The 26,926-nt window shown below is 44.7% G+C and overlaps 2 protein-coding genes across 3 annotated transcripts in view; one reads left to right on the top strand and one right to left on the bottom strand.

The window, feature by feature from the left end:
* LOC136676532 (serine/threonine-protein kinase BRSK2-like) overlaps positions 1-3,793 on the top strand; it is a 182,723-nt gene extending 178,930 nt beyond the window's left edge. Inside the window, exons 20-21 of one of the 2 annotated variants that reach the window (XM_066653620.1) lie at positions 1,043-1,267; positions 3,289-3,793. In XM_066653620.1, coding sequence (XP_066509717.1) covers positions 1,043-1,245 — 203 coding nt within the window. In that variant the 3' untranslated portion in view covers positions 1,246-1,267; positions 3,289-3,793. The remainder of the gene's footprint in view (positions 1-1,042; positions 1,268-3,288) is intronic. The other variant, XM_066653621.1, reaches the window with a different exon arrangement.
* Positions 3,794-6,738: 2,945 nt separating this feature from the next.
* LOC136676967 (ankyrin repeat and BTB/POZ domain-containing protein 2-like) overlaps positions 6,739-26,926 on the bottom strand; it is a 41,644-nt gene continuing 21,456 nt past the window's right edge. Inside the window, exons 2-17 of the mRNA XM_066654291.1 lie at positions 20,354-20,503; positions 15,501-15,708; positions 12,619-12,771; positions 12,136-12,301; positions 11,781-11,870; positions 11,601-11,702; positions 11,394-11,490; positions 11,121-11,256; positions 10,722-10,978; positions 9,957-10,135; positions 9,696-9,801; positions 9,501-9,603; positions 8,111-8,198; positions 7,849-7,917; positions 7,614-7,727; positions 6,739-7,068 (exon numbers count right to left, since the gene is read on the bottom strand). Coding sequence (XP_066510388.1) covers positions 6,859-7,068; positions 7,614-7,727; positions 7,849-7,917; positions 8,111-8,198; positions 9,501-9,603; positions 9,696-9,801; positions 9,957-10,135; positions 10,722-10,978; positions 11,121-11,256; positions 11,394-11,490; positions 11,601-11,702; positions 11,781-11,870; positions 12,136-12,301; positions 12,619-12,771; positions 15,501-15,708; positions 20,354-20,503 — 2,228 coding nt within the window. The 3' untranslated portion in view covers positions 6,739-6,858. The remainder of the gene's footprint in view (positions 7,069-7,613; positions 7,728-7,848; positions 7,918-8,110; positions 8,199-9,500; positions 9,604-9,695; positions 9,802-9,956; positions 10,136-10,721; positions 10,979-11,120; positions 11,257-11,393; positions 11,491-11,600; positions 11,703-11,780; positions 11,871-12,135; positions 12,302-12,618; positions 12,772-15,500; positions 15,709-20,353; positions 20,504-26,926) is intronic.

The raw sequence follows: 26,926 nt of genomic DNA, 5'->3' as shown, positions 1-26,926 counted from the left end.
AAATTGCAATGACACTTTCTCGGGTAATTTCCTTAAATCCGTACTACTCTTAGTTAAATGGGAATTTTCAATACTCTTTTCACCTCTGGTGCTCACCTATACAGTGATGATCAAACATGGACAATGCTCCATAGGGCCCTGATACTTCCTTCAACTGCAAGAAATTAGTGTGTGCATGTCTATGTCTGGCTGCGTTAAGTGTGAAGAAGTGTGTGTGTCCACTCAGTCCTGCTCAGGGAAGACCCTCGGGGCATTCAGGATCTAAAAGCGCTTCACTCTGGCTTTTAAATGCTCTCTCTGCATGAGTTTAATGAACCGGAGTGTAAGTCCAAATGATTCAATTAATTTTCTTTTCCCACAGCGTTGCTTTATTCCAGTTGTTTTTGTGGACAATTGCATTTATTATGTTCAGAGTGTTTGAGTCACTGGAGCGGCGTAAAAACAGTAATTAAAAAGCTGCAATCAGTTCGTAGGAGTGCAAAGATTTGGATGATCCTGAATGCGTCCTCACTCTAATCGTTCCTACCTAAAGGCAGCTAACTCTGATGAATGTTGTGTGAGCTCTGTATAATGAACACTGTGTGAGATGAGATCCATCACGTTCCATTTCATCCAGACAAGATCAAATGAGGAGCACTGAGCCACAGAGCCACATTTACTTGCACTGTGCCTCACTGGCTTGTGTAAAATAATGTCCTTTGACCCCTCTGTGGCCCCTGTGGGGGATTATGTAATATTATATGTTTTCATATATGTTATATTTGTTTTTGTTCTCAATCTGAGACATTAATTATTGAGACTTAAGGCAATGTTGTTATTGTCATAGATACATTAGTAAAACACAACCGGTTTAAATGACCCATGATGGACCTTCTAGTAAGTTTTATTCCCGGCTGTGTTCTGTGATGTGGCTGAGCGCCTGTTGATCTTGTCTCCTCCACTCTCTCATCATGTGTCCTCCTTGTGATCCTCATTGTTCATCTGTTTGTTCTCTCTCTCTCTCTCTCTCTCTCTCGTTCTTCTCTTCCCCATGTGTACCCAGGCAGCCCATTGAGTAGCTTCTTTGACGTAATTAAACAGCTCTTTTCAGACGAGAAGAACGGGCAGGTGCCCCACTCCGCGGGCACGCCCAGGCACGGTGCCAACAGCCGGAAACATGAGTCCGACTTGAACGCCTCCAAATGCCCGCCGGGCAAAGACAAAACCAAGCTGGCACCTTCGGTTGGGACACAGGAGCAGCCTTAAGCCCCGGGAGCGTTAGTAGATGGTCAGATTTGAATTCAGAAGCAAATCTAAGTCTATCATAAGCTTTTGATTCAGAACAAACGGACGCTAAACAAGTTTTATGCACTGGAATGACCACTGTAGTACTCCACCTGTCTATTCTCTCCATGAGACACACACACACACACAGACACACTCCTCCTTCCTTTACTTATGTTTTTTACTGTTATCTTGTGGACGGTCATCAACACCGGTGATCCTCATTGTCTTTTGTGGCTTCTGGCAGCAGTTTGTCAAAATATTATAGATCAGATACTATTTTGTGGTAAACAGTAGTAAGTGTGTGTTCTCACTGTGTCATTGTGGGTTTCCTCCTATAGTTTACAAACATATTGCTTGGTCAGTTGGCTGCATGAAATTCACAGGTGTGAGTGTGTGTGTGTGTGTGAAACTGTCCACAGGTGTGTGTGTGTGTGAGTGACTGGGTGAGTGTGTGACACTGTCCACAGGTGTGAGTGTGTGAGTGACTGGGTGAGTGTGTGAAACTGTCCACAGGTGGGAGTGTGTTTGTGTGAAACTGTCCACAGGTGTGAGTCTGTGAGTGACAGGGTGAGTGTGTGAAACTGTCCACAGGTGAGAGTGTGTGAGTGATTGGGTGAGTGTGTGACACTGTCCACAGGTGTGAGTCTGTGAGTGACTGGGTGAGTGTGTGAAACTGTCCACAGGTGGGAGTGTGTGAGTGACTGGGTGAGTGTGTGAAACTGTCCACAGGTGAGAGTGTGTGAGTGACTGGGTGAGTGTGTGACACTGTCCACAGGTGTGAGTGTGTGAGTGACTGGGTGAGTGTGTGAAACTGTCCACAGGTGTGAGTGTGTGAGTGACTGGGTGAGTGTGTGAAACTGTCCACAGGTGTGAGTGTGTGAGTGACAGGTTGAGTGTGTGAAACTGTCCACAGGTGGGAGTGTGTTTGTGTGAAACTGTCCACAGGTGTGAGTCTGTGAGTGACAGGGTGAGTGTGTGAAACTGTCCACAGGTGAGAGTGTGTGAGTGACTGGGTGAGTGTGTGACACTGTCCACAGGTGTGAGTGTGTGAGTGACAGGTTGAGTGTGTGAAACTGTCCACAGGTGAGAGTGTGTGAGTGACTGGGTGAGTGTGTGAAACTGTCCACAGGTGGGAGTGTGTTTGTGTGAAACTGTCCACAGGTGTGAGTCTGTGAGTGACAGGGTGAGTGTGTGAAACTGTCCACAGGTGAGAGTGTGTGAGTGACTGGGTGAGTGTGTGAAACTGTCCACAGGTGTGAGTGTGTGAGTGACTGGGTGAGTGTGTGACACTGTCCACAGGTGTGAGTCTGTGAGTGACTGGGTGAGTGTGTGAAACTGTCCACAGGTGGGAGTGTGTGAGTGACTGGGTGAGTGTGTGAAACTGTCCACAGGTGAGAGTGTGTGAGTGACTGGGTGAGTGTGTGAAACTGTCCACAGGTGTGAGTGTGTGAGTGACAGGGTGAGTGTGTGAAACTGTCCACAGGTGTGAGTGTGTGAGTGACAGGGTGAGTGTGTGAAACTGTCCACAGGTGTGAGTGTGTTTGTGTGTGAGTGAGAGTGTGTGACGGAGTGCCGCCCTGCTCAGGGTTTCAGTAACTCCAGGTAGGCTCTGGACCCAACGCTACACTGAACACGATGAAGCAGTGTGAAGCAGTGAAGATGAATGAATGAAGCAGTTATTGCGAGATCATCATGAAGTCATTATGTCAACAGTGCAATTCTGATTTGAGTTAATGGTTTGGACGGAAGACAAAAAAACCTAATAGTTTCTACAAAACACAACAACATTTTCAGAGAAAGCAACCATTACATTAAGGACCCGTTGATACAAACGTCCAGTATTTCTCAGTATTTCGTATGTTTTGTTAATTTACATCAGTATTTTGACGGTCTGCTGCCAGAAACAGAGGTTTCCTCTTCCTGTCGAGTGTGGGCTTCTAAATTGTGCTGCATTTTTTACATTTCTTGTTGTGTTTATTGTTTCTATGTTTGGTAACGGCTCTTGCTCATTTCTGCTGCCAGGGATCATCCAGAAAACGTGTTAGAGCCGTGGGGCTCGGTGTACAGCGTGTGGACGGAAGGCACACTTACTCAGCAAGTACAAGCTACAGATGGACGCTCCTCAACGCAGACGCACAGGAACCTTCATCGAGACACTTTTACCCTCCTCATCCTCACCGCTCCTGCTCCCAGATTTGAAAAATTAAAAAAAAAGCCTTAAGAAAATGAGCCACAATTTACACTCGACTACAGCCCACCTCTGCTTCCACTTTATTTACTTCATATATCTCTGAATTCTTTAGGTTGCATTTCTCTCTCTCTCTCTCTCTCTCTCTCTCTCGCCCCACTGTTCTGTCCATGAAGAATTACACAGAGAGGAGGACACACTAAAGCTGACCTTAGGGGGTGTGGTCAAGCGTTTGAGGAGCCGCCCACTCGAACTGTCGTCGGATTGTATTCTTTTCAATGTAGTCTTTCTTTACGAAGGACAGAATTTAAATATTTTATGGACTTTGTGTCATTGCTGTACAAGATTTTCAAATATTATTTGAAAAAAAAAAAAAAAATTATGGGGTGGCCCTGGGACGGAATAACGGGGGGAGGGAGGGAGGGAGGTTCAGCAAATGATTTATTCTGTACAGAACTTGTATATGTTCCTTGCGTAAACTCGTCCGTGACTCTGCTTGAGCTGATTGTGTTGCTAGGGTTTTGTTTTTCGTTTTTTTTTTTTTTGTGATGAATTATTTAATTTATTTGTTTTCTCTTATAAATCACGCTCAGTTTGAGCGACATTTTATTTCGCATTTTTAACTTTGTTTTGGAAAAGCATCTGCAGGATTCAGAGACCTTTGGCCACAGTTGTGTATAATTTTATAACTTATTTATCATTCTATTTAATTTGTTCCTGTCCTCGTTTTTTTGTTGTCGTCGTTCTTGATGTTTAATTTATTCCGCTGGGACTATTTATAAAAACCAAAATGGGGTAGTTTTAGTGTTTTTACAGCAGCTAAGTGTCTGATTGTTTTCCAGGAGAATTCTGTCACGTGTTGTTCGTTAAGAACTCATCCGGACGGTTATTGTTTCATTGTATTTTCTTTGTGAACGAAGCACTCGTTTATTTCTTTATCCTGCCATTTTTGTTTATTTATTTATTTTATTTTCAAACAGAAAAAGAGCCTGTAGAATATGTTAAATTATTTAACGGTAATTTACGAATGTAGACTAGCCTCCTTACGGGGGGAGGGGGAGGGGAGGGATACGAAGTTAATTGAACTATTGATATTTGTCACTTTTCATCTCGTAGTGCGTGTAACGACCGGTCCGACACTCTCCACCCACACCATGTAAATAGACGATTTTTATTTGGGGTTTTTTTTGGGACAACGAGTTTGTTAAAAGGCACCGAGGGGATGCTCCTGCTCCTAGCTGTGTTCTCGTATTTGCCGTTTGCATGTCCGACATGTCGGCTTTTCTTTGCATGACGTTGTTGTAGATGTTCGATTTTGCCCCGTCCTGCACTTTTCCACCCCCCCCCCCCCCCCTACTTTTTCAGGACGTCCTACTCCTTTCTCCCTCTCACTCTTTGCGTTCCTCTTCGCATCCCTTTGTTTGTCTTTTTGTTAAGTTTGTTTGTTTTAGCTTTGTGTTCGGGACTCTCTTCCCCCTCCCATCGCTGTCTCTAGTCTGTACTGCTCTCCCTGAGAGGGGTCCAGCGATGATGATGATGATGATGATTACTGATGATGATTATGTCATACCCCAGGTGGAGGGGGGGAGGGGGATTCTGCTGAAGAGAAATAAACTAAGCAATACCTTATTCTTAATTCCTTCCTATTTTGTACTTGAGAAGAGAAGCTGGATTGTTGTGAAATACAGATTGGTTAATACCGAGCAGGACAGAAAAAAAAACTAAAACTATATAAAAATATAAAAAGAAAACACACCACAGCTAATGTATCCCCTTGTAACTACTGTGAAACAACTTCAGTGCAAACAGAAATAAATCCATTGGATTCTTTGGCTGTGTCTCATCCTCATGAAGAAGCGGCTTGAAATCCGACAAAATGCAGCGCTTCACGTTTATTGACTTGGTTTGATTTCTTGTAAATGACACCGTGGGTTTACATTAAGAAGCTCTTGCAGTACAACAGCACAGTATCAACTAATTTAAGACTTGGAAAGGTCCCAAAGTACCATTTGAAAAGTTGCATAGTAAAAGTGTAGTGTAGAAATTTATATTAAAAAATATGTACAAGTTAGATTTAAAAATGACACAGTTGCTCAGTTATTCACATTACTGCACCTAGCTCCCATTGAGACTCAGGCTTCAGTATCCCATTCTGTCCACTAGAGGGCACTTCTGTTATGGCACATAGGCTTGTAGCAACACTGGAAAAATCGCATTCTACTTTGAGAAATGTGCTTTTAAACCCACATTTCAGTAGAAGATATTGGCCTTGACCTACAGGCACATGCAAACATTTTGGTTGTTTATTACACTGAAATGCAGCTCAATACTACAGCATCTTTAATGCTCATCTTTTTATATTCACTCAATTTAACACACAGCTCCAGGGACCTGGAGGTTGTGGGTTCGATTCTCGCTCCGGGTGACTGTCTGTGAGGAGTGTGGCGTGTTCTCCCTGTGTCTGCGTGGGTTTCCTCCGGGTGATTGTCTGTGAGGAGTGTGGTGTGTTCTCACTGTGTCTGCGTGGGTTTCCTCCGGGTGACTGTCTGTGAGGAGAGTGGTGTGTTCTCCCTGTGTCTGCAGGGGTTTCCTCCGAGTGACTGTCTGTGAGGAGTGTGGTGTGTTCTCCCTGTGTCTGCAGGGGTTTCCTCCGGGTGACTGTCTGTGAGGAGTGTGGTGTGTTCTCCCTGTGTCTGCGTGGGTTTCCTCCGGGTGACTGTCTGTGAGGAGTGTGGTGTGTGCTCCCTGTGTCTGCATGGGTTTCCTCCAGGTGACTGTCTGTGAGGAGTGTGGTGTGTTCTCCATGTGTCTGTGTGTGTTTCCTCCGAGTGACTGTCTGTGAGGAGTGTGGTGTGTTCTCCCTGTGTCTGCGTGGGTTTCCTCCAGGTGACTGTCTGTGAGGAGTGTGGTGTGTTCTCCCTGTGTCTGCGTGGGTTTCCTCCGGGTGACTGTCTGTGAGGAGTGTGGTGTGTGACTCAAAAGTGTCCGTAGGTGTGAGTGAATGTGTGTGTGTGTGTTGCCCTGTGAAGGACTGGCGCCCCCTTCAGGGTGTATTCCCGCCTTGCGCCCAATGATTCCAGGTCGGCTCTGAACCCACCGCGACCCTGAACTGGATAAGGGTTACAGATAATGAATGAATGAATGTCAAATGTTGCACAGGTCACATGATGTTTTACTGTACTCCGCATGTTTAGCCCAGTGCTCTGGTGAAGGTTAGTACTATTCACTCATGACCAGAGGTGCCCTGATCCCGACTTTTTCATACTTTCGGCACCTTCCTCGAATATTCAACAGTGGCTCAACAAACAAGAGCAGAAGCTGTGAGAGTTCAGCCTCAGTCTGATCCAGGATGACCTCCCCTGTTGACCAGCACTTTCCAAAACAACATGCACTTAAAGCTGCTTTCACATTATGAAGGAGCTACTGAGATATCTCAGCCTGGAGGTCAGAGCTGCCTGTAGGGCGTCCAAAACATCTAGAGTGTCCATCTCCTGGGCCGGACCATGCTCAGACATCAGCAGCAGCTCTTCAAACTCTCTCCTCTGCAGCATCTGAGGCATATTCTGCAGGAAGAAGCCTTCACAGAAGCCGATCAGCTCCACCGTGTCACTCACCTGTCGGTAAACACCACAGAAGAGTTAGAGTCTAAACAGTTTTCATCTGTCTTCACTATGGGTGGCTTAATGGGCCTTTGGGCTTCTAGTTTAGGAGAGTGGGTGACCGTCTTCAAAACCCCCACAGCGTAAATCCATCAAAGGGTAGAGGTTGTTACTACAGCGAAGCAAGGGTCTACATATTCATAGGAAAAGCTGTCCACAAACATCTGGCCAAATAGTGTAGGATAATGCTTTTGAGCTTCAGTCTCTCACTGATTAAGAGAGGGGTTCTTGTAATAGAAGACTTCAGAGCGTCAGTTAAAATATACATTGAATTTATGAGGTTCTGGACCACAACTGCCTAATTTACATATCATTTACATGAAACACGCCCTAATTTATGTTAATGTTTAAGTAGTGAGACAAAGAAAAAGCAGATTTAAACAGTAGTTGTAGCGTAGAGACACTTTAAATTAACAGCTTATTATTATTTAATATGATTGGTGAAATTTGTGTGCACTCATTTTATGATGAGATTTAACCCTCTAAAGCCCGGTGCCCACCTTGGCGGTGTGGTAGATGAGGACAGCATTGTGGACGGTCATCTTCTCTGCACACTGGGTTTCGCAGTGTCTCAGCAGAGCACTGAGCTGGAAGGAATGAGCCACTGGAAGGAGCTAAATATAAAATGCAAATGTAAATTTTAGCTCTGGTTTGTTAACGGGAGCCCTACTCTTTCACATGTTAAATTTCCTGAAAGTATATTTTTGGGATTATATCACGGATTCATTTTCTTACCTCTAAAATATCTGACAGAGGCACTTCTGAACTCCCAGCTACTCCTCCATACAAATGAGCCATTAACATCTGAGAGAACAGAAAGTTTAACATCAATATTCTGAGTAAAATAAGCATGGCTTCATCAAAGAGCACCGCCTTATAGCTGCTGTTTTTACACATGGTATTAATAAACCATCTATTTTTAATTACTGTTATTATTTTTTTATGTAGCCCACCCAGAGGTGTGTTATGGAGCGCTGGCTGAGGCTTGAGTAATCACCTGGAATATGTTGAGCTTGATGTCAGTGATTTCAATGATGTTGTGGTCTTCTGTTCCACTGGATCCAACACTTAGCAGCTCCTTGAACCTTAACAGGAATAAAGAGGATCAGAACCTCTGATTATTAGGTGTTCAAATAAATTGTAGGTGTTTTTTTTGTGTGTAACATAATTAAAATAAAAAAATAATTTATTTTTTCACTTTTGTAACTGTTGGGTTGTGATAAAAATGACAATTGTCAGGGTCACAGTGGGTCCAGAGCCTACCACACTCCACACTCCTCACAGACAGTCACCAGGAGGAAACCCACGCAGACATAGGGAGAACACACCACACTCCTCACAGACAGTCACCCGGAGGAAACCCACGCAGACACAGGAAGAACACACCACACTCCTCACAGACAGTCATCCGGAGGAAACCCACGCAGACACAGGAAGAACACACCACACTCCTCACAGACAGTCACCCGGAGGAAACCCACGCAGACACAGGGAGAACACACCACAGTCCTCACAGACAGTCACCCGGAGGAAACCCACGCAGACACAGGGAGAACACACCACACTCCTCACAGACAGTCACCCGGAGCAGGAATCGAACCCACAACCGCCAGGTCCCTGAAGCTGTGTGACTGCGACACCTACCTGCTGCACCGTCGTGCCACCCTCACGGTTTTCCAGTGTTTTTTTTTTTTTTTTTAATGAAGCTCATAACAAATGCAGTGATGAACAAATTCTATGTGCAAGCAGTTTTCTACTTAATTCATTCATTCTTTGTCTGAAACCGCTTATCCAATTCAGGGTCGCGGTGGATCCGGAGCCTACCCGGAATCACTGGGAGCAAGGCAGGAACACATCCTGGAGGGGGCGCCAGTCCGCAACGTTCAACTTCACTTTCATGTTCATCAAACCAGTCTATCACCAGTCTTGCTGTGTGTATTGGTGCGTTGTCGTCCTGATACACGGTACCGCCTTCAGGACACAATATTTGAACCATTGGATGCACAGGGTCTTACTGGTGCAATGTGCAGTTAATGAAGTCTGGCCACCAGGCTGCTCCAATTTATTCATGAAACCTCCCACACTACAATGACAGGTGTTTCAGTTTCATTGTCCAATCCCTGTACGTTATTATTGCCACAAGCGTGGTTGAGTTAATGGAGATGGCAACTGTTTCCATTACTGAGTTCTCAAATAAATCATCCAGTTCATGTGCAGACTGGACGTTCTTACAAGTTCCACTGACGTTCAATAAGTCACAAACTCCTTAAGTACTCATTGAGCGGTCAAGTTCTACTCAAGTTGTTTATTGGACCGATGCTTTTAGTCCATGTGCTGTACCTATTCCACCCACCTGTGCTGTTTTCAACCTTGCTCTGTTAGCTCACCTCTGAGATGCAGACATGAGGAGAACTCTGTGTGCGTAGAACGGCTGGCCTTCCACCAGGAACGTCACATCGGACATGTCTGAGTTATTCAGGAAATGGGCATCTGTTGAGCAGAACGTTGCATTACATCACACTCAATGATTCCAGAAGCCAAACCGAAGTGTTTTCTTTATGCCCCAAGACAAAGAGTGTTACCCAGTTGAGCTGCAGGTGTGTCCTTCGCTGCAGGAAGAGGTCCCAGAGCTGTCGACCCAAAGCAGTGGCTCCAGATGGACCCCAGCTGCTCTCTGACTTCTTTGTTCTACAGGAACATGGACACAAGGACAAGGCTATTATTGCAGCAAAGCGGAGGAAGCTACTTCTAAATGCCCTTCATTTCAGGAGGACTGGCGAATAAACGTGTCGCCTTTCAGCCAGATCGTGTAGATCAACCAGGCTTGAATCCTGGTCCTTTACCTTGGAGATTCGGAAGATGGTGAAGAGCAGTGGCAGGCCGTCTGAGATGAGCTCCTCGCTGTATTTCTGCTGCCACATGGAGGTGAAGTCCTTCAGCAGTGAGAGAGTGACCTCGGTCCTGGACTGCAGCTGTGCAGTGCGTACAGACTCTAGCCACACATGCAGCCTCCATGGAACACCTGGAACACACCAACAGACGAGGGGTCAACAAGGGTACAGGACAGGTCACAGCACACGAGGAAAAAGACCCCCATTCACCAATTGTGTTTCTTCCTTAGGGAGTGTATCTCTACTTTGTAGCAGTAAATGCCTCTGCTCTTTTAGGAAGGCTTTACACTAGATTCCGGAACATTGCTGTGAGGATTTGATTGCACTGAATTGCTCATGTTGGATTAGTAGTTCTGGATTACTGCCAACCCAACTCATTCGGATACAGAAAGGGGCTGCATCAGTTCAGGAAACTCCAGATCCACTGCTCCAACCCTCTAGGTAATGGTGAGCATTGACACCGTGATGGAAATAACTTATAAGACTGTGAGGCACCGGGGTTTGGGGGGTTTGGCTCTCCAGCCAGAAACGTATGATTCGATTATTTTCATGCAAGCATCGCTGTAAAGGGGTACACTCCGTAAAGTAACCCACAGCAAAGAGTGGGTTGGTAATGCCACAGTGAAAATGTCTCGAGCCACAGTGCTACGTAAAGGCACAATGCCATGGAGAAGCACAGAGCTGTGGCTGGAGACGGTGCGAGGTCAGTTTTTTTACCGAGTGCTCTGAGCTCCATGGTGACGTCCAGGTATCCATGCTCAGCGCTGTGGAGGCTGGCCTCCTGAAGGGCTCGGCTCTGAGCTTTGGAAAGGTGCGTGATTGGGTGTCCGCTGGGGGAAGACGGTAGACATCGAGATGAGTCCTTCACCTCCTCACGTTGCCTCCCCTCCACTCCCTCGGCCAGGATCTCCTCCAGAGACAGCACGTCTTCCTGCAGCCTGTAGGGCTGACTCAGCAGCTTTCTTAATACATTCCTGTGGGAGAACACAGCAGTAAGGTACCTTGGATATATATACATATTGACAGGGGTTCAGTGCCCCACTCAGGGGAACCATACAACCACACTACACTAATATGGGTTTCAAGCTACATCTCTAATAGTGTTAGAAACTCTACCTGTGTCCATGTGCTGCAGCGTGACTGAAACAGTTCATGTCTTCATACAGCGATGACGTCAGAGTGCTTCCGCTGTGCGCCCGAAACATGGGGTCAGCACCACGTGACAACAGCAGACTGACCATCTCATAGTTCCCTAAACACACACAGACAAATACAACAGTCAAGACTTAGAACTAACTAATCACAGCTTATGGCAGACATCTTCAAGCAGTAGCTGTCATTTCTGTTTATATGTGATGATGTCCATATCTGTGTGATTGTGATGTATACCTGCAGCAGATGCCAGCTGAAGTGGTGTTTCTGCTGACCCCTGATGTCCAGTCTTGAGGGTACGTCCCTCCACATCTGCCCCCATGTCCAGCAGCAGCTGAAATGACAAAGACCAACAACCCCTCACTTTGTTGCTATGCAAAAACTGACAAACACAAAGACAAACTATGCATATGTTCGGAAAGAGATGAGATGCACTTATTTCACCTGCACCACTGATAAATGGCCATAAAGCACAGCGAAGGTGAGTGCCACCCAGTGGCGACTGTCAGGATGAACAGAGGGGTGCTTTGGAGAGCAGTTTGGAATCTGCAGCAAGAAGCAAAAAAATGTTAAGGTGTGAACTTCCAGTGACGAGTGAATCATTCTGAACCTCTCAGTCCTTACCGCTAAATCCAGGTTAGCTCCTGCATGGATGAGCAAGTGCACCAATGCCTCGTCCCCCATGGAGCACGCATACATCAGAGGGGTCATGCCCTAAACCCCCAGAGACACACAGGAGGTTATTATATAGATACAACCCTGCAGCCAAGTGGCCTATTCAAAGGCCAGGGCTCTGCCCTTTGGCTCTCCTCAAATTGCAGGTTGACCATGTCTTAGAGGGTCAGATATTACCTTGGAATATGTTTTCTAATATGATTGGTGATATATAAGCTTTACAAGACATGGGATACAGGATTTAAGCAGGCTGTTAGTGCATATAGTGAACTGAGACGGAAGAGCTATTGGCAATGGTTCTAACCTGATCATCCATAGTATTGACTCCATCCGGACCCAGCAGCTCAATGGCCTGACCAATCAGATCCGTGCGTCCACAGTTAAGCATGCGGAAGCCTAGGTCGACGTTGAACTTATCCGTCGCAGCTTTTGAGTCCAAACGCTTGAAAGAACTGAAACAGCACTCCGGTCTGAGAACGAGGAGGAATATTGGAGAGAGAACAGAAAGAAATGTTTGGAAATGGCATTTGCAGATATTTCCTGAGCTGGGAATTGGGAATGATGGTCACCGTCCTAATAAAACCTTAAAAACCTAGGACAATGTTGGCTTTTTGTGTGTGTGTGAAATGTTATGATGATGTTGAGCTGTTAGTGAGCAATGAGCAGTGAAAAGTGTGACATACTATTGAAATAAAAAGTACTCCTATGTCATTTTTATTAGTCCCTTCATTCATTGGTCCACTCTGTAAAACAGGAAGTTGACAATATAAAGAAACGTTTTTCTTACTTCAGCTGCCGGGGTTCACAGTCCAGTCCAGGCAGCAGCAGTCTAGCCGTCTGCCTCACATCATCACTGTCCACTAACAGACTGCGGCGATGCTCAGCGTGAATCATCGCAACCCTCATCCACTCCATCAGAGGAGGCAGCAGAGGGAAAGGCCTGCAGGAGAAAACACACACTCCTCCATTATTTACCACTTCAGCTCCCTCACAGAGTGACCTCTGCTCCACCCCGCTTCCAAATTAATGATACAACAAGGAAAGTGACAGGGAAATAAACAGAACACATTGTTTTTCTGAAAGAGAACCTCCACCATCACACATGCTGTCTGCCACAGGTCTGTCAGGGTCAACAGTGGAAAGAGATGTAATTATACTGGCTGCCAGAAGTGAGTCTGACCACCTGCTGACCATAAAGTCCTGCCACACCTGCAATGTTGAGCTCTGTCTTCAGTTTTGTTTTGCTGTTCTGGTTTAATATTGTGTAAAACCTGCTCCACAAAGGACATTTTAAAGGAAAAAACAGGAGAAGACAACTCAACACTGTGGGTCAGAAAGGACGTGAAACTGTAAAGATGACCTAACTGAGAAAAAGGATACTTGCAAACACAAACAAAATGTTGCTAGTGTTCTCAGGGCAATGGTCCGGTCAGGCTAGAGCAGTTTGTCAGTCTTTGGATCATGAGAAACAGAATGCAACCAACTTCTAACACTGAACTTTAGATTCACTGTTGCTGATGCAGCTTGTTTTTCTCATCCGTAATCGATAATCTGGCCTATAGTCTGCAATGCAAGATGCAGGTCACAGCAACACTTCCAAGCTGCTCCTTTCCCGATCCATCATCATCATCATCATCATCTTTTCCGCTTTTCCATTTCAGGGTCGCGGTGGCAACAGGGCGAGCAAAGAAGCCCAGCTGTTTCTGTCCCTTGCAACATCCACCAATTCCTCCTGGGGGATCCCAAGGCGTTCCCAGGCCAGCCGAGAGATTTAATCCCTCCAGCATGTCCTGGGTCTACCCCAGGGCCTCCTTCCAGTTGAACGTGCCTGGTATACCTCCAGTGGGAAGCGTCCAGGAGGCATCCTGATCAGATGCCCGAACCACCTCAACTGACTCCTCTCAACGTGAAGGAGCAGCGACTCTACTCCGAGCTCCTCCCTAATCACTGAGCTTCTCACCCAATCACGGAGAGTACGCCCAGCAACCCGTCAGAGAAAACTCATTTCGGCCGCTTGTATCCACGATCTTGTTCTTTCTGCCATTACCCAGAGCTCATGATCATAGGTGAGAGTGGGGACGTAGACTGACCGGTAAATTGAGAGCTTTGCTTTATGGCTCAGCTCTCTCTTCACCACAATGGTGCGGTACAGTGACCGCATCACTGCAGACGCTGCACCTATCCTACGGTCACTCTCACTATCCCTCTTCCCATAACTTGTGAACAAGAACCAGAGATACTTGAACTCCTTCACTTGGGGCAGGTTCTCACCCCTTACCTGAAGGGAACATGCCATCTTCCGAGAGATAACCATGGCCTCAGACTTGGAGGTGCTGCATACGGACAGCTTCACACTTGGTTGCAAACTGCTCAAGTGAACGCTGGAGGCCTCCATGTGAAGAAGCCAGAAGAACAACATCGTCCGCAAAAAGCAGAGATGCCACATCCTGAGCTCCTTGACGGAAGCCCTCCTGTCCCAGGCTATGCCGCGCCACCCTGTCCATGAATATCAGGAACAGGAGTGGAGATAAAGCACAGCCCTGACGGAGTCCAATGCCCACACTGAACAAGCTTGACTTTCCCGATCCAGTTCACTGCACATTTCTTTTTAATTGAGTGTGACCACTGGGTTCCTTGGCATCCAAGTGGTCTTTTCACGTCTTAAGGATGCCATATCACCACACTCAGCATCCATCGCCTGTCATTTCTTCAGGCCACATGCGCAAACCACAGAAACCTTCACCTTTTACATGTCTTGGCTCAGAGGGTTATTGTAGGTAATGATGGTTTAACTGATGGTTGAGTGACTCTTCCATGCTGCTCTTCATCGTAGGGATAGCTCATGGTTGTCGGTATGCCCCTTAGGGATTTCCTGGCCTAAGTGTAGCTGTTGACGTCTTTGATTGGCTCAGAGCAGATCTGGATTTTTGACTTGTTGTTTCTTCATCTACATGTTTTTTGATTAATTTATTTGAAGTCTTTGCACTTTCTGGTCAAGTTAGTTTAAACTTCTCTTCGAATTGTTTTGTTGTTTCCCAGTAATGACAATGTCATCTGCAAATCACAGATGGTTTAGTCTTTCACCATTGATGTTGATTCCTTTTTTTTCCTATAGTCAGCGACAACCGAGATGGATAAAGGTTAAACACACCTAATGCTTCTTGCAGAACACAAAGCGGGCCAAATAAATAGAGCTCAGGATCTGCTCAATAACTTGTGACATCGGCCAAACACTGGGTCCCTGAGGAATCCAGAGCAATGCGCTGATTTTATAGTTTATGAAACGTCTATGGTTTCCTTTCTCCTAAAGCCAGCCAGGAAAGTAGCTACTGTCTGTACTGTACTCTGTGAAACTCTGATTACACCTGTTAAATACATTGGCAGAGACAGCGAAGAATAAACCCAGAAATTTCCACAGACTTATTCCTTGAGGGAAAGAAAGAGAAGAACTTTACTTATACAAACTTCACAAATACGTTATACTCCCAAGAACGAAAATCCTGTCCCTGCTCAGTACCAGTGAAATTAATGGAGACTGGTCCATTTCACCTCATAAAAGATGCTCAACACCCAGTCATTTTTATTAATGGCACATTCAGCAGATGCTATTTCAGGAAGTTGCTTAAACAAAAACAAAGTTTCAGTAACTCTACAGGTAAATTCTCTGACCTCTCTTTGCTGAGGGTCATCCTGGGGGGCTCCAGGTTGGGGTTCTCCAGAGATTCCATCTGTGGACTGCGGAGGAAGTAGTAAAGAGTGTGGAGGGCATCAGGAGACCAGGAGAGGAGCTGTGAGTGACCGGGACGTCCAGGACTAAGAGATCGACCCCCGGAGACCAGTCGCTGCATGTGGTGCATCGCCCGGGACACCAGGTCACCTGAGGAGGTACAGAATGCTTAGAATCTGGGACAGAGCTAAGATAATGGGGGGAAAAAAATAACACGATTAGCACCTGCTGTGGATTGCCTTAAATGTTCCTCCCCTGAATTCCATTGGATCTTTTAAATTATGAGGCAGCTTAGTAGCTGAAATATTTATGTTTTTGCAACATTTGAGCTAAAACCACTGACTTAACATCAAGGAACCTCACCAAAAGTACCCCACACAAACCAGGAAGCTGTGCCAAGTTTACAGTCTACAACTGTAGGTGGAGCCAAAGAGGAAAAATCTATCACTCTTTTACTCTCTATCTATCTATCTATCTATCTATCACTCTTTTTTCTATCTATCTATCTATCTATCTATCTATCTATCTATCACTCTTTTTCTATCTATATATCGATCACTCTTTCTCTCTATCTATCTATCTATCTATCTGTCTATCTATCTCTCTCTCCCTTTTTCTATCTATCTACCTATCTATCTATCTATTTATCTATCTGTCTATCTAGCTATCTATCTATCACTCTTTTTCTCTCTATCTATCTATCTATCTATCTATCTATCTATCTATCTATCTATCTATCTATCTATCTATCACTCTTTTACTCTCTATCTATCTATCTCTATCTATCTATCTATCTCTCTCTTTTTTCTCTCTCTCTATCTATCTATTTATTTATCTATCTATCACTCTTTTTCTCTCTATCTATCTATCTATCTATCACTCTTTTTCTATCTATCTATCTATCTATCTATCTGTCTATCTATCTATCACTCTCTCTTTCTATCTATCACTCTTTTTTTCTCTCTCTATCAATCTATCACTCTCCATTTTCTATCTATCTATCTATCTATCTATCTATCTATCTATCTATCTATCTATCTATCACTCTCTTTTCTGTCTCTCTCTCTCTCTCTCTCTCTATCTATCACTCTCTCTTTTTCTATCTATCTATCTATCTATCTATCTATCTATCTATCTATCATCACTCTCTCTTTTTCTCTCTCTCTCTCTATCACTCTCTCTTATTCTCTCTATCACTCTCCCTTTTTCTATCTATCACTCTTTTTTTCTCTCTATCAATCTATCACTCTCCATTTTCTATCTATCTATCTCTCTCTCTCTTTTTCTCTCTCTCTATCTATCACTCTCTCTTATTCTCTCTATCACTCTCTCTTTTTCTATCTATCACTCTCTTTTTTCTCTCTCTCTATCAATCTATCACTCTCCATTTTCTATCTATCTATCTATCTATCTATCTATCACTCTCTTTTCCTATCTATCTATCTATCTATGTATCTATCTATCTATCACTCTCTCTTTTTCTCTCTCTCTATCTATCACTCTCTCTTATTCTCTCTATCACTCTCTCTTATTCTCTCTATCACTCCCTCTTTTTCTATCTATCACTCTCTTTTTTTCTCTCTCTCTATCAATCTATCACTCTCCATTTTCTATCTATCTATGTATCTATCTATCTCTCCCTTTTTCTATCTATCTATCTATCTATCTATCTATCACTCTCTTTTCTCTCTGTCTCTCTCTCTATCTATCACTCTACCTTTTTCTATCTATCTATCAGTCTCTCTTTTTCTATCTATCTATCTATCACTCTCCATTTTTCTATCTATCTATCTATCACTCTCCATTTTTCTATCTATCTATCTATCTCTCTCCCTTTTTCTATCTATCTATCTATCTATCTATCTATCTATCTATCTCTCTCCCTTTTTCTATCTATCTATCTATCTATCTATCTATCTATCTATCTATCTATCTATCTATCACTCTCCCTTTTTCTATCTATCTATCACTCCCTTTTTCTATCTATCTATCACTCTCCCTTTTTCTCTCTATCTATCTCTCTCTTTTTTCTCTCTATCTATCACTCTCTTTTTTCTCTCTATCTATCACTCTCTTTTTTCTCTCTATCTATCACTCTCTTTTTTACTCACTCACTCACTCACTCACTCACTCGCCAAAGAATACAAAGGAACCAATTACACATACTGAAAAAAAAAGTATAGAGCCGACAAAACACATGAGGATCAGAACCATTTTGTTTACCACAGGATGTCGTATTCAAAAACTCCATTCAAATCTCTCATAGAGAAATCAGGATTAAACATTACATACATAAAGCTGACTACAGAATGCCAACACAACTTCTGTGTCCAAGCAATGCTCTGAAATAAAGTCTAGTGTTCTGAGAAATCTGCACATTTGCAGCTGATAAAGATATTTTCCAATAACTTTAGACACAATACGAGCTGAGCACTTTACAGATAGATATTCATAGAAAGCAGATACCTGACACTTCCTCCCAATGACCCTATTATTACAATACTCTGCTGATATAACACAGTAACCATCTGCTCTTCAAGGAATATCTCATCAAACGACAACAGCAGATTCCCAACAGCTGTGCCTCTGTATTTTAAAATCTGCTGACAATGGCACATCTTTCTACAGCTCCTGCAATAGGGGGAGATGTGAGCGGAGTCCAAACTGCTCAAATATACGGCCCCTGAAGTGTATGCTCCACTGCGGAATCTTATATCAACACTGCCAGGGTCACTTCCCAGCTCAGGTAGAAATCCAGGCTTCTGTTATTCCCTGGTGGAGGAGGAGGACTTGGAGGAAGATGGAAGGGGATGAGGAAAAGATACAGCAAAGGAAGCCAGAAGATACTCTTGTCAGGGCCTGTGTTTATCATTAGAGAATCTGGAGCCAGGAGGAGGAGCAGAGGATATAGATAGAAGATGCAGTTTTGCTGCTCCACAGTTGAAGGCTGGCAGCGTATTTGAGGCTCAGAGGTAACAGCTTCTAAGTGTCCTATTTCACTGTATGGATTTCTATTGAGATTTCAGAAGCTGGGTGGGCACAGCTAAATATCTATGTCCAGTGTGTACACCAGAGGCTCTAAGACTGCAAGGGAAGCTCAGCTTCCCCTAAAATGTCAAAAAATAAGTGATCAAATATATACTGTTGTGTGTACATGTCATTGAATAAATATGCACTACAACGCGCTCAACTTTTGTTCAGAATCAGCTTCTTATCACTGGTAAAGACGCGGCTTTCCTCTCAATCATTCCCGCAGCTTCACGGTGCTTTAAACAGTGAGGACGCTGAGCGTCTACAGAGTTCAATAGCGAAGCAGCGAAATGCAGCGAAATGAGACGAGCCATTGGATAAATGCTGGGCTTTGTCCCGCCCATCGGACGCTAAGCGTCTCTGTGGGTCTACGGGGCAGTGGGCTGGCCTCGGCTGGCCCGGACGCTCAGCTTCTGCATGATGATTGGATGATCTGTCTGAGGCTGAATCCCTTTTTGATTGACAGCGAAATGAGCGAATCAGCGATCCTTTGGTGTAAAGATCCGTGGGAGCATTACATTTTCATTCTGTTCTGAGTTGAACCGGAGACTTTCTTAATCCTCTTAGCGACATTTTCTTTGTTAAAAACGACTAGCGACAAATCGAGCCTCTATTTCTGGTGGTGTTTTTGTAGCTGCTTGTGTTTGGAGACTGACTTCTATCACTCTTTCTGACTTCTATCGCAGTTAGACCAGCATCCGCCACTGGTGTACACCTTAAAGAAGGTAGTAGTAACTCATTTATAATAAGAAGTGTCCACAAATGTTTGGGCATAGATTGTAATGGTGTAGTCCACATAGCAACAGAAAAAGAGATGAGGCTGACTGACACTGATCTAACAGAGATTGAATGACATTGATTAAATGATGGACTACATTGCATTTGACTGGAGGGTGGGGGCAGGGGGTAACAGTTTGGTCAGGTATTAAAGTAGGGGTCTATAATCTGAAAGCCATGAGCCTTGAGGCTAACTGCACACGAGAGCAATTACTTACACTGCAATCAGGAACAGCAAAACAAACCTGGATGAATAATCCCCATTCAGTGTCCAACAAAGGCTTGCTTTTCATTTCCATTGCTCTGAGCTGGAGTGTTATTTCACAGTCACAACGCACAAAGGAGTTGGTTTTTTCACCTCGGGAGCAAACAGACGATGCTCTTGTAGCAGGAGCACAACTGCAGGAGTGTTAGAGACCCCCCCAAGGAGGGCGGGAGGTGTTTCACCGCTCCAGTGGTGAACTGTAAAGTAAACAAACTGCCAACACAGCCACACCTTCTCAAACAGGCTTCCTAAGTGAGCCCAGAGAATCAATGACACTGTGGACACAAAGCCAGCCTCTCTTTAAACGGCACTGAAAAAAAGAGTAAATATCGCCACATAAAACACTGGCTGTGTCCAGAAATTTGGGTTTTTTTGCCATTATCTAGTGGTGTCCAAAAACCTAGTGCATAAAAATGTATAAGTAGTGTATAACCGATGTACCCTAGCAGATAGTGGATTTCCATAATACACTGCAGGTAACACAGAGCTTGTAACCTTCAGAACATACAGTAACCCTCAGCCAGCGAGACTCTATGGTTATAGTCGACTGGCGGCTTGCTGCAACAGGATCTGCCGCCATACCATAATGCACAAACCCATGAAGTAGTGTCTATAACCATTCACTACCCTCCTGTATTCAGTTCCACATTATAGTGCACTATATAGTGAGTGATGTAGGGAATAGTATGTAAGGGGCTGTTCTGGACACTGAGTGCAACTTACTGAGTTCGGAGATACTTCCCACGCAGGTGGCCAGCAGAGCCTGCTCCAGTGTGCGCAGCTCCAGCTGAGCAAATGCGTCCTCCCTGCTCTCTGACCCCAGGGACTGACCGCCAGCATACGGACTGAAGTGTGCAGGCAGGGAAAGCTCACCTGCGCACAGAAAAAACAGATTAAATCAAAGCAGAATAAAACTCAGGGAACACACCTTACACAAAGTATTGAACCCACTGTCTGTTATTTCAAGATTTACTCTATGGCCTTGGGAGTCTAAGCACTAAGCATCCTGTTCTAGATACGTTCCCATTAGCTTAGTTATCAGTGATTATGTGAGAAATGGTCTTTCATCAAAGTACGTCACGCAATGCATTTACCACAGCACCGAGCAGAAAGAAAGACAAGGCGCCACAGTAGCCGAGATCATTAGGGCAGTGCTGCTGAAACACTGTGTGCACAAGTTATTAGCAGCTAGTGGAGCAAGGCAGTGTACAATCAGCTCAGTGAGTCATGGCCCCACACAGATTTATCCTCAATTAGAGATAACCAGGGTTTAGCTGCCATTTCCTCTGTAAGAATACCTCAGGGAGTCTGGGACTAATCCTTACCCGGACATGACCTCTCCTCATCTCTGCCATCGTTTTTCTTCTGCCTTCATTCAGACCCAGTGTGATATTACAGTCCTGCTTCTTGATTTACATTAGGTTTCAGTGTATTATTTTATTACCATCACATATTAATCTGTGTAAATAGCTAAATATACTTTATTTTTTACTGCAATCATAATTTAAATGGTTGGGCAATACCTGCCATGTTTTACTTGCATTTTATTTTTTAATTCATCGTTTTGTCTATATCTAATTTAAAATCAGTTAAACAGGTTTTTAAAAGGGATGTCAAGTCTAATGACATGGAAATGCCCTCTATTCTTATTGACTATGTTATACTGTGCTGTTCTGTCTTGGGGAGTAAAATGTAACTGTACTATGTCACTATACAATTCATTCATTATCTGTAACCCTTATCCAGTTCAGGGTTGCGGTGGGTCCAGAGCCTACCTGGAATCATTGGGCGCAAGGTGGGAATACACCCTGGAGGGGGCGCCAGTCCTTCACAGGGCAGCACACACACACACGCCTACACGTACGGACACTTTTGAGTCGCCAATCCACCTACCAACGTGTGTTTTTTGGACTGTGGGAGGAAACCGGAGCACCCGGAGGAAACCCATGCAGACACAGGGAGAACACACCACACTCCTCACAGACAGTCACCCGGAGGAAACCCACGCAGACACAGGGAGAACACACCACACTCCTCACAGACAGTCACCCGGAGGAAACCCACGCAGACACAGGGAGAACACACCACACTCCTCACAGACAGTCACCCGGAGCGGGAATCGAACCCACAACCTCTAGGCCCCTGGAGCTGTGTGACTGCGACACCTACCTGCTGCACCACTGTGCCGCCCAATGTCACTATACAATGTACAATGAAATTGTGCACCCCGACACACACACACACACACACACACACACTAATGCAGCGGTTTTCTTTTTTCTGCAGTGCCATTGTTTCGTGGCTAACCATAATTTTAAGTGCCCCTACCTTTGCCTTTGCCAGAGGGTGGGGGTGGGGGGGGGGTCGCTTTGTTTTCCAGAGGGCCGAAAAATGTGCCACTCGGGACACACTTCCCTGGCCACTAGGGGCAGCGAGCAAACACACACCCCAAGCAGCGGGCGGCATTCCCAGCATCCAGGGAATAGTTGGGGGTTAGGTTCCTTGCTCAAAGGCATTTCAGCCACGGATGTGGAGGCAGGAGACACTGCTGTTCCTTCACTCTGCCTACAGCAATTGTCCTGCAGGTTGAGTGGATTGAACTGGCGACCCTTAGGTCCCAAGCCTACTTCTCTTACCTATAGACAATGGCAGTGGTATAACTACCAGGCCCAGCTGAGCTACAGCTTTAAGGAACATCAGATCAGGTACGATAAAGCCTCCTGTGACTCTGTTCTTTCCCATGCTGTTCCCTGAATTTTCCTAGCTCCAACTCATTCCAGATTCCCACAGCTTTCCGGATGTCAGGAACGTGAAGCTGAATTGCAGGGTAGAGCTGCACCTCTGGAATGATTTTAACTGTGCCAAGCAGCAGGAATAAAGCATGATCTGATAATAACAGCTAAACAATGAGCGCAGCAAGAGATTTATGGCGGATGATGGGCTCCAAGTGGAAGAGACGGCTTTGGAGCTTCCTCTTTATGCAGTGATTCAAAACCCACTCCTCTCTCTGGGATCTCTGGTTTACCAGGTATTCAAAAATAAATCAAACGAGAGCCGGAGATGTGGATTTGTTTTCTTAATCAAAGTAAGCGATGGGCCAGCCGTCTGGGCTTTCAGGCCTCACTCTCAAACATTTATCCAGATGTCAGCCACTTGATATGTTTGAAACATTTTATGGACGGATTTTTCAAGAGCATTTGTCTCTAGTAGGAACTGTTCATGTGAGCAATCTCGTTAAACACAGCGTCTGTGAAGGGGACCCCTGGTCCACTCGCACTGGGGCTGTTTTGCTAAGGCAGCACATGCTTAGCTCAGCATTCGCTGACTGGCCCCACGACACAATAGCGCCCCATCCACATCCAGATCTCTTAGGGGAAATCTCGTTTATCAAAGGTTTGTGGACATTTTCCTTATCCATTTACTGCAGTAATAACTTTTAATCACCGTTGACGTTCCTACAGACGCCATTTTGAGGTCATGTACTGATGATGGATGATTAGTTCTGGGGCACAATCTCCACTCCTACTCATCCCAAGGGATAGAGAATGCTCCACTGCTCCATCGCTCAAAGCATGAGGGTTTTTGGCCCCAGCTTGGTCCTCTACAAGAGTGTCACTGAGGATTTCTATGGTTCTGAGGATGCTAAACTCTGCTAGCGGCTCTAGAGGATACTCAGTGTTATTTCACTGCTTAGCTGATAAAGAAATAAGCTTTTGTCAATATTCAAAGATTGCCTCATATCTACAGTAGCTGCCTATATTTTATACCCAACACATAAGTTATAGCTATCACTGCAATTAAGGGGTTAAAAATCAGAGAGACAAGCCCGATTTAGCTGTGCTCTCTAAGTGTCTGGTCTGAGGCCACATGCCCTCCACAGTGAGGCCGATTGCTCCAGCTGTGGTCTGTTTCACATGTGCTGCGCATCACGCCTGTTACCTTATACACCCTGACTGAAAATACACAGTAGAAATATGGGTTCTAAGTGAGACCTCAAACCCAGATCTGCTTCCTACTGTGCGAGGCTGTGTAGTCTGCCGTACTCACATGCTTTAGCGATGGCGAGGTGAGGTTTCTGAGTGTGTGTGTGTGTGTGCAGCTGAGCCACAGGGCGTGCTGTACAGCTGTTCACAGACCGGACCCACAGACCCGAAACCCCTCCATCTAGACACACCCACCCCAAACCAACCCCATCCCTTTCCCACGACCGAGCACATCTAGCCCTGAGGGTAACGTGTGCGTCATAAGCAGCCACATACATACACACACCCCGAACTTTGATACATGTTTACACACACTTGTTTTTACGTCACGTTATGAGGCCAGTCAAAAATCTAAGCCTGCCCCCACCCCCCTTATTTAATATCTTTAATTTAACCCTAATGTTAACCCCTAAAACTAACACAGTGACACACACACACACACACACACACACACACACACACAGCTTGTGCCATTGAGAATATGTGTGTAATACTGTTATAAATTGGAATGGAGCTAGTTGAGGTTGGACTTGGCACAATCTGCTTCACTTACAGCAACAAATCACACACACACACACACACACACACACACACACACACACACGCTGGAAAACTCTCATTAACGTGTCAGGTTAGCTCAGGGGTTAAGCTGTTGCGGAGAGCCATTGAGAGGCACTAATGCACCAAAGAGACCACTTAAGTGCACTACATATTAAAATAGCTAAATATTAAATCTGCCATAGCATTGAGCACAGTATGAAACCTCACTGACTTCAGTCCAGCTGTACCTTTCACAGGCCATTAACATGGGGCTGTAATTTGGCCAGGACACAAAACTACTGATTAGAAAACCAGGTCCGGTTTCTTAATGGTCACCAAGGCCTCTGACGTATTCATTTCCATTTCAGTTATAGCTTCAGGATTGAAGCCGTTTCAGGGTTAACAGTGACTGTAGGATCAAAGCGAGAAATTAATAGACGCAAATGCCTTGGACAAAAATGAGGGTCATTTCAAACAAGTGTCTTTTTTTTTTTTTTTACATTTTTGAATTTTTTTTATTTTTTCCCTAAATTTTTAGGGTGGGCGGCATGGTGGTGCAGCAGGTAGGTGTCGCAGTCACACAGCTCCAGGGACCTGGAGGTTGTGGGTTCGATTCCCGCTCCGGGTGACTGTCTGTAAGGAGTTGGTGTGTTCTCCCTGTGTCCGTGTGGGTTTCCTCCGGGTGACTGTCTGTGAGGAGTTGGTGTGTTCTCCCTGTGTCCGCGTGGGTTTCCTCTGGGTGCTCTGGTTTCCTCCCACGGTCCAAAAACACACGTTGGTAGGTGGATTGGTGACTCCAAAGTGTCCGTAGGTGTGAGTGTGTGTGTGTGTGTGTGTGTGTTGCCCTGTGAAGGACTGGCGCCCCCTCCAGGGTATATTCATGCCTTGCGCCCAATGATTCCAGGTAGGCTCTGGACCCACCGTGACCCTGAACTGGATAAGTGGTTACAGATAATGAATGAATGAATGAATTTTTTAGGGTTCAAACTGATACATTCTCCTTTGCATATCATTCAAACCCTGAGTCTATTGTGGCCTTGTACATTTTTTTCTTTAGTATGTGCATCAGTGAGCCAATAGAAATGCTTGAATCAAAATAATAGCCTTCAGCGTTACACTCCATGGGCACAATATTAATGTAAACATTGGAACAGTGCTGTCTCCTCCTTCAATGTTCTTGTTGTAGTGCCCTTGAGCAAGACACCTACCACCCCCCCCATCTACTGTCCAGGCAGTGTGTGAATGCTCACTACCTCTAGTGCACCAGTGTGTGTGTGTATTCACTCCCACAGATGGCTGTGCAATGACAGTATAAGCCCATTTTGTTTCCTGAGTACGTTCATGTAGTTCCACTGACAGTAAATTATAACAACTATAAAAGCAGCTATGTGCATGACCCAGTTATTAAAAGAAAAACATTGTCATAGAAGCACATGATGAGGGTGAGTTAGTTATTAGAGCTTTGTTAGAGCCTTATTCTATAACCGTAATCCACACCTGAAAGCCAAAACCTCAGCTGAATGCTCAGCTCTGAATACAATTCCTCTCAGTGCAAGTAGGTTTCCTTAATCAGATTCAGCACTAAATTTAGTCTCACTACCATATGTTTTTTATTTGAGAGAAAATCTCCGTGTTGCTCTGTATTTGGACTCCAGGCGTCCCCTAAAAAGAGCTTTCTCTGTCCAGAACAATGCCTGAAAGAAACCTCACTCAAAGAGGAAACACAGCCACCCTCATTCGCTTAAAGAGGAGTGATCAATTCTCCCTCTCTTAAAGGGGGTGAGAGTAAAAACAGTGAGTCAGTCAGAGAGCAACACAGCACAACAGCTCCATTCTGAGTGTGGCACAATGGCACGAGTGTGTTTCACAGGTAGGTCAATAAGGCCTTGTGGTACAAGCCGCTGTTTTCAAAACGTGCACTTAATACAAACAAGCAGGGCTGGACGTCCAACCCTCAACACCAGAGGTGAGCCATTGCTGACGGCTCTGGTGTGACCCTGTTGTGGGAAAAAGGTGAACGATTTGAAGGGATCTTAAACTGAAAACCGTGTATTCTTCCGCCACACACACCAAACACGAAGTTTGCGTTACGACATTTACGACGCAAAACCACTTACGTCGAAACAAGGGTTTGCCCAGTAAACAAGGAGTGTCCCTGGACGTTCAAAATAGGTCTAAAAGTAGTCTGTCCGTCAAGGACATATTTTAAACGTCAATGGACGTCCAAAATCCATCTTAATAAGTTAGTTAAGTGGTGACCAATCGATAACGTCAGTGGACGTCCAAAACGCGTTTTATACAAGTAATTTATTTCGGGACCAATTAATAACGTCAATGGACGTCCAAAATACGTCTAATAGTCGTCTTTTCAATGTCTGTGTTTGGACGTCTTTTCAACGTTCATTTTCAATCTTAAGACAACGTTGATTAGACGGCAGTCATTACGTTAATTTAACGTTGAATCAACGGCTAAATGTTTACTGGGTATACAGTAAATGGGAGATGTGTCGTAACCACAAAACATCGTAACTCGGGACTGACGTAACCCGAGGACCTCCCAGATTTATATCTCATAATGTAATTCACAGGAAATAAGCCAGAAGCCTTTACAAGTAAAATAAAAAATCAGTATTTATTGTAAACAATTTTTGTTCAATTTCTGTCACTCAGAATACTGTATTTTACATAATTATTCATACTCATGTTTGCACATTCTAAATATCCCAGTAAACATTTAGCCGTTGATTTCAATGAAAGTTGAAAAGACGTTTAC

This window comes from Hoplias malabaricus, chromosome X2 (genome assembly GCF_029633855.1).
Source record: "Hoplias malabaricus isolate fHopMal1 chromosome X2, fHopMal1.hap1, whole genome shotgun sequence".
In the NCBI taxonomy this organism is placed as follows: Eukaryota; Metazoa; Chordata; class Actinopteri; order Characiformes; family Erythrinidae; genus Hoplias; species Hoplias malabaricus.
Note: the sequence above shows the minus strand (reverse complement) of the source record. Positions and strands in the feature narration are given on the sequence as shown.